A 9518-nucleotide genomic window follows, 5' to 3' on the forward strand; every position below is an offset into this window, starting at 1 on the left:
TGAGAAAGTACTGTTGGGTTTGTCTTAAGTTATTGTAAACAGTTGCAAAATAAAACGCATGAGTATCAGTATTGGATCCGTGAAATAGATCTTGTGACAGCAGCCTAGCTGTGCCGTCTTTTATTAATGTTAATCAAACAACAAAACTTACTGCTCTTGACTAAATAATGTTTTGTTGAATAACTTTTAATGTTAATTTACAGTTTATTCAATTTCTGTGGCCTATTTAAAACACGTTCATAGTTTAGAAAATGTAGTTAATACTTGCATCATTAATGATTTATTTTATCCATAATCAGAATGCATTTTTTTATTACCCGACCCACCCGATCCGCGGATTATCCGCAGCGCCCGCGGATATAACCGCCATCCGCGCATCACTACTACCCTAGTTGCTGTAAAGAGTTTTACCGGTCATAATAGCTTTCTTTATTTATTTTATGTTTTGCATTGTATATTTAGACATTATCAAACACTCAATGTTTATAAGTTTTGCTTTTTTTAAAATGTTGAATTTTTACTCACATCCCAGTATTATTTTATGACATTTATGTAAGAAGATAATATAAGTGAATTAAAAAAAGGCCAGCAAATACGGAATTTAACCCAATAAATTTGTTCAAATAACGTTTAAAAAAACACTAGGCAACCAACGGCATTCAGGGAAACTCTTTCTTGTATTCCTTTAATGGGCAGTCTTCGCTGAAACTCAACTTCCTACAGGGAGAGAAAGATTGCAGAAAGACTAAAAACGTAAAAATATGACAACTAGCATCTGGTTATGATCGCTATTAAGGTGTTTCTGACGTTATCTAGCTGCAAATATAGCATAACTGCCTATTATCTAAAACTAAACATTAACTATAAGGCGTTTCATAAAATACAACTACTGGCCAGATTTACGAGATGTAAACGCGTTAAAATGACAAAAACTGCTGTAATTTCCTCAACTTTCTGGTCAGTGTGCTTGAGAAGCACTGAAATGAATGGGCTTCAATACTAAAAACTGCAATAAAAAAAAAATACTGGAACTATTGGTTGTTTGGAAATATTGGCTGCTCCATGACACGCGTTACTTCCGCATTCCTCAGTTCCTATGGAAGCCTACGGGAGTGTAGTAACTCTGTTTCTCAACCGCTCTGCTGTTTACAAAAGTCTCCCCATTAGCTTATGTCAGTTTATTTTCTTAATTAGTTAAACGGATTTATGTTTAGAAGGTCATTATTTATTCTGTATTAATATTATTATTTATACCCAGTGTAGTTATTTTTACAATATTGTAATGTAATTTTATTTATTTAGAATCTTTTCATTTTGTGTCATAATGTTGAGTAATTTGGTTGTATTTCGAATGCCATCTTATTTTAATTTTTTTTTGGTTGTCTTAATAAATACCAACAAACAAAACCAATTATGTATTTTTTCAATAATTTTGACTATCTTTTCTACATTGCTGATAAATTGTTTGTGTGTGTATGTGTACATACATACATATACACATACATACACACACACATACATACACACATATATACATATACATACATATATGTATGTATATATGTATATATGTGTGTATGTATATATGTGTATATATGTATGTATGTATGTATTGTACATATATGTATAGGTACCGTACATGTATATGCATAAGAGTATGTATACGAGTAAAAAAAACACTCATTTTAAACGCCCTTCACCAGCACTATATCACTATATTATTCAAATAAAATAATAATAAAAAACATACATACATATAATCAATTTAATTTTAACAATATAATATGTATAAATTAAATATTTTATTTAATATTTGACATATATTAATGATACACATTATATATTAATACACATACACACACACATTTTACTTTAATGATATAGTGACTTATCAGGCATACACGTTAATTTATGTATTATTTATTTAGTTAATAATAACTATAAATCAATTCTATAATCTTGACCTGAACTATGATTGTTAACAGAATCTTATAAATGAAACAACGAAAAAGAGCTCATTAAAAATACCCTCAAGGCCAGTTAGATAAAATAGCACATTTATTAAAAAGAAACTGCATCAATTTGCAGTTCCCACTTCAGAAGCCTTCTCTCAAGACCGTGTGGGTGCTAACCGTTCCAATACTATTTCACCAGTTCCCAAGTTCTCTACAGTTCTGAGGGAGGAGGTTCAAGAGGGGACAGGTAGCTGAACACGACTAACATTAACAGAGAAACTACATCCGTCGTAAATGCAGCAGTTTATGTGGCATGGAGCAATACACATGAGCTCTTTATGAAGGAGGACACAACGAAAGGCCTCCATGTGGTCTTTGGCTATTGTCCAAGAAGTTGTGCATTTGTAGAGGACAAACTAAACTGTTTTTCAGATGACAAAACAATTAAACTCAATCATGCAATAAATCAACCTAAACGGTGGAAATAAAGATTCAATGAGCACAAAATGATAAAGCACATGAGGATGTATTCAAATTTAAGGCAACAAGGAATCAAAAGTACACAATGCATAACAAAAAGAGGAAAAAAAAACAATCACACCAACAAACAAACAAAAAATGCTTTTAAAACAACACCAGGCAGTGCAATAATTCACACTAATAAAAGACTTATCATAAAAAAAAAAAATTTAATTCAAAAGATCCTGAGGAAATAAAAAACAACTACTTCTGGAAAATAAAGTCTTTCAATATTTTTAATATTCAACCCATTTCCTTTTGCTTAAATTACACAACATAAAAAACCCCAACTGTAAATTAACTAAACTTAATACGATCCGAGCTCTTTCTGACAATCGGTCAGTGTGTCTATGTGGCTGCAAATCAAATCACTGTCATTATCTAGACCACATCCACAACCTCCATTAGGCAAGATATTTAAAAACCCAGCCACCCCAATAGCAATAACAATTACACAAACAAAAATGAACAATATTCTAAAGAGAAAAATAACCGTATGGCACAACAAACCAAGTACCTTATATACACATGCACCGTGTAAAAGAAAACGACTTTGGCGACAATAAGCAATCAACTTTCTGCAACTCTGATAAATGAAAAAAGTGCCTCAATGTTTTTATGATTGTTTTCTACTTTAAAAAACAAAACAAAAAAACAAATCAAGGCAAAACCTGCCCTCTCCAACTCCTTTTGAGAAGGTGAAGGCCAAGATAAGTTTCTAAGTTCACGCAAGGGACGGGGTCAAACTGACGTCTCACACGTCAGACAGCACAGTGGCATGAATACTCGATTGTGCTCTGATGTTTCAGCAGTGTGAGAGGTGGTCTCTTGATAGCACACTAAATCATATTAAGGCAGGCTTGCTTGAACGAAACAGAGAAGCAAGTCAAAAACAAATAAAGAGGAAATGAGATGCAGAGGAACAATACCAAGACAAAAGTATACCAGTTACAGAACATGCCAAGAAAAAAATGGATGAGGTGGAATGCAAATGTTCACTCGACTTATGCTACAACAAAAGCTAAACGACAGCACTGAAATTTGCCACCTTGAGTACAAAATTCATGCTTCTGCATCCATACTTCATGGTGTATGGCAGGCATGTATCTGTCAAACCGTTTCCCAACCAGGCTACAGCTTTCAATTTGCGTATTGTGTGTAACGCAAATCTAAGAATATTTGGTGGTATTGTTAAAAACAGCCTGTATGGTTAAACCAAGAGCAAAAATGACAAAGAGCATCCCGACTGAGCAACTATCCTTCTCTACACCGTGTATTAGGTGCCTTTTGCGATGTAATTAAGACACCATATTTATAAGATTCTATTCCAGACACATCATGTACCAATGAGAGAGAAATTAAGGGGATTTAACACTTTAGTCCAATACAATCTAGTTTCTGGGACTCAAAAGCCAGTGTATTAAAGACCCTCTTTGTTATGAACTCACGTTCCCACCTAAAGGGAAGCAAATATGCACTCTTTCAAAAATAAAAATGTTTTATTAAATACCGAACACATGCGGTTATTCAGAGACCAAAAAGTCCCTGTAAATGGGAAAAATAATTATATCTCCCTTGTGCAGTTCGAGATTCAGAGACATGGTGCTGTGGTCTGAAAATATGCAACTGAAGAATGAGAAAGCAAGTCACCAGACAATTTTGAATATTTATGCTTTTTAAATCAAAGAAAGAAATGAAGCTGCAGGAAATGAATGAGTGTGAGGGAAATAAAACGTGAGGTAAATAGAAACCAAGGTCTCAAATCACTTCATGATCTGCCACTGAGATTTAGATGCATTAACCAAATGATCAAAGAGTCAAATTCAGGTTCTGAAAATTCATGTACCATTTCTGCCTCCCACTAGAGGCCAAAAAACAGCAGATCAGCGCCACCGCTGATCAGAAAACACTCCTAGCCAATAACTTTCCATGAGTTGGGACACGTGATCTAGGAGTGTCTCCAGCTCCATCTCCTGCTAGACCAGACAAACCAGGTTTGTAAAGTGGTTAGTCCTGCTGCATGTGTGTGCAAGTGCATTTAATCAGTACCTCTCAGGATCTCCTCAAACTAAAATTAGTATTAAACGTGTACGAACACAAGCACAAACACACACATAAAATGAACTCGCGCTCGAAATCCTTGTATTTTCAGAGTCACCCAGCAATATCTGAAACCTCCTTGTTTCTGCATGTCTCTCGTCCGCGTTTTGCTCTCTCTCTATCTGTTGTAATGTCAGTCTATATTCTGCCTGTCCCCACGGTTGTGCATCCCTCGTTGCGCCCCTCCCCCCACCCCTTCACAGCCTGATGTCTGTCGCTTCTCATCTCTCTCCCTCTCGTTCACTTGTTCCCCTCACAGGCGGCAGAGGCAGAAGAGAGTTGGGATGAAGACCCCGAACGCCACTAGAATAGGGAACATCAGGCTGCTGTTATCAGTGGCGTACGGGTTGGGGGTGCGTGGCCCGGACCGAACCGGATTTTTGGGAGAGGTGGAGGTGCTCTTTTTTTCGCTTTCTCCCCCCTCCCCGTCGTCCTCTTCCTCCTCCTCTTCCTCTCTCTTTTCCAGTCCAGGATGTGGCTGCAGTTTAGGCACATCTACAAACACACCAAAGGCTGTTACTTGGAGAAAGTGCAAAAAAATAATAATAAAAAAAGCAGGACTGGACTTGATCGAGGATGCAACCCACTCAATCCCAGGGGTCCCTCTTACCCTCTAGCTTGCCCTTCATCACATATAGTGCACATATCTTGGGGTTGTCATAGTAACCCTGTGGACACAAGAGATAGATAGATTATAGTTTGCTGCTTACAGTGGATGAATGCATGCAAACACATGGGGAAAATATTCAAATTGATTCTAGTGTATTCTGTGCGGCGGTTGGCCTGCAGGGTTTCTAACAGTGAATAAAAGGCCGAGGTGTGCACAGGGTCAGTCCTGTGGCTCTCTGCACCATTGGTTTCGGCTTCGAACCTCAAAAACCTAATAAAACATTTTGTTTTATGCAACACTGCAGAGTTAGTGGTCAAACTACGTATGCTGCCTAATCTAATAAGAACTTGCTAAACAGTTCTGGCACAATTTGTCAAGGCAATGCAGGTGCAAAAGCATCAGAATGATTCATTTTAAGAATGAGATGTTTTATGACTGACAGACAAGCTAATGTGTGTTGCATCCTCATATCCATTAATGTCATCTTCCCTCTGGATTGCAGTCATGCTCAATGTGCACGGTTCCTCTGAGACTAATCGCTGACAGAAACCCCACAAGCCAAACACGTTTGCTGTTTACATAAGAAAAAGGAGCAGCTCTGAAATAATCTATTAAATTACACTACTGGAACAAAAAAACACTCCAAGGGACCACAATTAGATTTGACAGAATTCATCTTCTTGGAAACACTAAGCTTCAGTGTCTGTAACTACATCCCAATTTTCGATTAATGTTCCTTTAGCAAAAAAGAAAATACATATGGCTTATTAGATTGGTTAATGTCTGGTTTATTCAATAAAAGACGACTGTATAGCTATTACTGTATTAAGGTATGTCCGCTTTAAGGGATTTTACTATGCTGAAGTGGAAAAACTGCATTCTGTTCATCAGAAAAATATCTTGAAGGGCTGGTAAATCTACATTTCCATTCAAAACTATTTGAAATTAATATTTTTATTCAGCAAGGATGCATTAAACTGATCAAAAGTGACAGTGAACACATTTTCAATGTGACAAAAGACTGTTTTTTCAAATAAATTCTCCTCTTTTAAACTTTTATTCATAAAAGAATCCTGAAAAAAAATGTATCAAGGTTTCCACAAACATTTTAAGCAGCATCACTGATTTCAACATTGATATTAATACATTTCTGGAGAAAGTTTCTGGAGCATATTAACATTTCTGAAGGATCGTGTGACACTAAGGAATGGAGTAATGATTATGAAATTTCAGCTTTGCATCACAGTAATAAATTAAATTTTCTAATACATTAAAATATAAAACAGTTACATTAAATTTAAATAATTCATCACAATACTACTGTTCTTGCTGTATTTTTGGTCAAATAAATAAATGCAGCCTTGGTAAGCATTAAATACTTAAACTTTCAAATCTTACACACTATAAACTTTTGAATGGTAGTGTAAAATATGCTGAAAATGCTGATTCTTGAGCACTGTTTAGGTATAGGGCAATCGGAAACTAGTGTAACACTTACCTTAACAAACTCTACTGCGAGTTTCCCATTAAAAGTGGAAACTTCCCCATGCACACTTAGTTTTCCTCTTTTTATTGAGAATGGCACTATTTCATCATGAGCCGTGCTGTGACCCACACGATCAAAGATATCCAGATCCTTCACCACAACGTGGCCATTTAAACGCACATCAAAAACCTGAGAAGAGCGAACGAAGGGTTTCAAAAGACAAGAAAAGAAAGCAGAAGACAGAAAGAGATGATGTCATGAGAGAAACTATAAAATAGAGACCTTGGAGTATCATAAATTATTAAACACTGCCATGTTCAAATATCGGCTACTAAGAGTGAGCGTGTGCACTGCAGCTATGAGCAAAATTCACACCTTTTGTTGAGACTGGGCAAAGTAAACCTCAGCATATTTCAAGACCAGTATGTAGTCTCCTTCTTCTCTTATGGGTATTTCATAACCGAATGTATCCTCGTTGTATCGCTCTGTCTGGTAAAGAATCTGATCCTCCGGGCTGGAGCGCAGGATCGGCAGACGGACACCGTAGTCTGATGCTGGGGGGGGCAAAAGGTGAGTTTAAGTGTATATAGTAAGCGTACATGGCATTTTATGTTTCATAACATGCAAAAGAAAGTTCAAACCAGAGCAAGATTGATCTATTTATAGCCAACGTAGAGCTGAGTGGAAAATTAAGTACCACACTTATAATACTGGTCGTTTTCTGGTGACACTGATGCAACAATGTGAAATCTGACAAAACACATGGTGCTTGATGTCTTTACAGAGCTTTAGAAAGCACTATACAGGCCCTGACATGTGCATGCTGCATTTCTCATCTGACTCAGGAAGTGACAGTCATCACATTTCAAGTGACACAGACTTCCTGATATGATCGACAGCTCTAATAACAAACAGCTAATGAGTCAGATGAGCTGACAACCAGTCCTTTTCTTCAAAATATAGCATGATTAACATTCTTAATACAATTTAAAATCAGACTGTAATAAAACAACTAGAGTTCCAACAAAATACCATTGATATTTCTTAATTCTTAAAGGGATAAGTTCGCTTAAATGACAATTCTGTCATCACTTACTCACCCTCAAATTTCTAAATCAAAATGACTTTCTTTTTATCAGAGGAACACAAAAGAGGCCTCAGTCAACATTCACTTTTACCTTTTTCCATCTAATGAAAGTGAATGTGTTATGCTTAAGCTTAACATCTGCTTTTGTGTTCCGTATAAGAAAGAAAACCATATGGGTTTAAAAAAAGAAGCACACTTTAGCATACTTTTAAAGAGTACTCATTGCATAAATAATACACTTTAAAAGAATATACTTAAGTGTGAACGAAATGTAATGTTTTTGGACACTTAATTGCATGTTATTTACAATTAAATAAATCTATTATAGTTTCAATTTATATCAAATGCAATTAGTTGAACTATAGAGCGCTAGAACTCTGGGCTAGTTAAGTAGAACTTAAGTACAACTTTTTATGCAATTTCATGATTACCTCTAATGTCTTTGAAATACGATTAAAGTGAATGTACTGACAAGCATATATGGTAACTAAAATATAATGTCATTTCTACTGAAACTTATATGTATCAGAGTCATTAGTGTGTGCACGTACATTTAAATATATTTGTAATTACAAATGTTTGACGATGCATTTTTTACTTTAAAAGTAATACAAATAACATGGTAAAAATATACTTTAAAATGTTTTTTTTTTTTTTTTTAAGTAAAACAATCTCTTTGAGCACACTTAAGTGGCCTTTAATTTTATTAATATTACATTATCTATAAGTACAGTTTTTAAAATATACTTTTAAGATATGAAGTACACTGCAAGTGCACATTTAATACAAATAGGCACACGTATTCATTTAATTTTCATTTTTGGTTGAATTACCACTTTTAAAATGGTACATACACAGCAATACCATTTAAGTTTGTACTGTACTGATTTGAGAAAAAATTTAAATCAATACAAAGGTCCTTTTAAACAAAAACAAGCCAATGCTGCTGCTGAAAATTTTATTCCATCTTATTCTTTACACAGGACATGGACAATTGTTCATTAATTCACCACCACCACCACCACCACCACAAACAACTGCCACCCCTTCTGGTGCTAGGAAGGAAAAATAACCCACTCTTCTGCAACCTGTCACATCCTCAAGTACTCACCTTTCCCCAATTTTCCTTCGAGTGGATCTTTTTTATAATGAATGCCGTGTACGTCTGTGTGTGCGTCCCCACCGGCGTTTACAGCCCAGATGACTCGCTCGGCCAGACTCGGGGCCCCGGTCTCAGCCCGACACTCTTCCACCAACAGCCACAAAGCTGCGAACACGAGCCGGGCAGCACAGCCCAATGTCACCCTCCTCATAGCCTACAGTCCGAGATGAAAAGTGAAAGAGTAAAAAAAAAAAGAGAAGGGGGAAGGGGGAAAAGTGGTATGTAAGGAAGTAATTCGAAAAGCCGATGCGATGAGTTTGACACTCAGGAGCGCTTTACACCCTGCGCTTAAAGGGTTAGTTCACCTCAGAATGAAAATTAGGCTGCGTTTTACTCACCCCCGAGTAGGGCTGGACGATATGGCCAAAATTTATATCACGATATGTTTCTTAATTTCGGTCGATACGATATAATTCCGATATCGATATGAACACTATTAAAAAAGCCTCATAAAAACGGCCAAGAACGGCCAAAACAGATGTCTGTACCTACAAGCTTATGAAAAATTAATTTGCCAACTCTATGAAACCTACTCCTATAAAACTATATAATATTTTAGGAAAAAAATGGCGCAAATAAATAAATGTTCACCTTTTATT

At 36.0% G+C, this 9518-nt stretch overlaps 1 protein-coding gene across 1 annotated transcript in view; it reads right to left on the minus strand.

Moving 5' to 3' along the window:
- Nucleotides 1–1971: 1971 nt before the first annotated feature.
- Nucleotides 1972–9518, minus strand: part of LOC107687973 (malectin-like) — a 10142-nt gene continuing 2595 nt past the window's right edge. Inside the window, exons 2-6 of the mRNA XM_016485490.1 lie at nt 8869–9073; nt 7046–7224; nt 6683–6859; nt 5185–5242; nt 1972–5069 (exon numbers count right to left, since the gene is read on the minus strand). Of these exons, the coding sequence (XP_016340976.1) occupies nt 4828–5069; nt 5185–5242; nt 6683–6859; nt 7046–7224; nt 8869–9070 (858 nt within the window). The 5' untranslated portion in view covers nt 9071–9073 and the 3' untranslated portion in view covers nt 1972–4827. The remainder of the gene's footprint in view (nt 5070–5184; nt 5243–6682; nt 6860–7045; nt 7225–8868; nt 9074–9518) is intronic.

This window comes from Sinocyclocheilus anshuiensis, unplaced genomic scaffold, assembly GCF_001515605.1.
Source record: "Sinocyclocheilus anshuiensis isolate Anshui unplaced genomic scaffold, SAMN03320099.WGS_v1.1 scaffold213, whole genome shotgun sequence".
NCBI lineage: Eukaryota > Metazoa > Chordata > Actinopteri > Cypriniformes > Cyprinidae > Sinocyclocheilus > Sinocyclocheilus anshuiensis.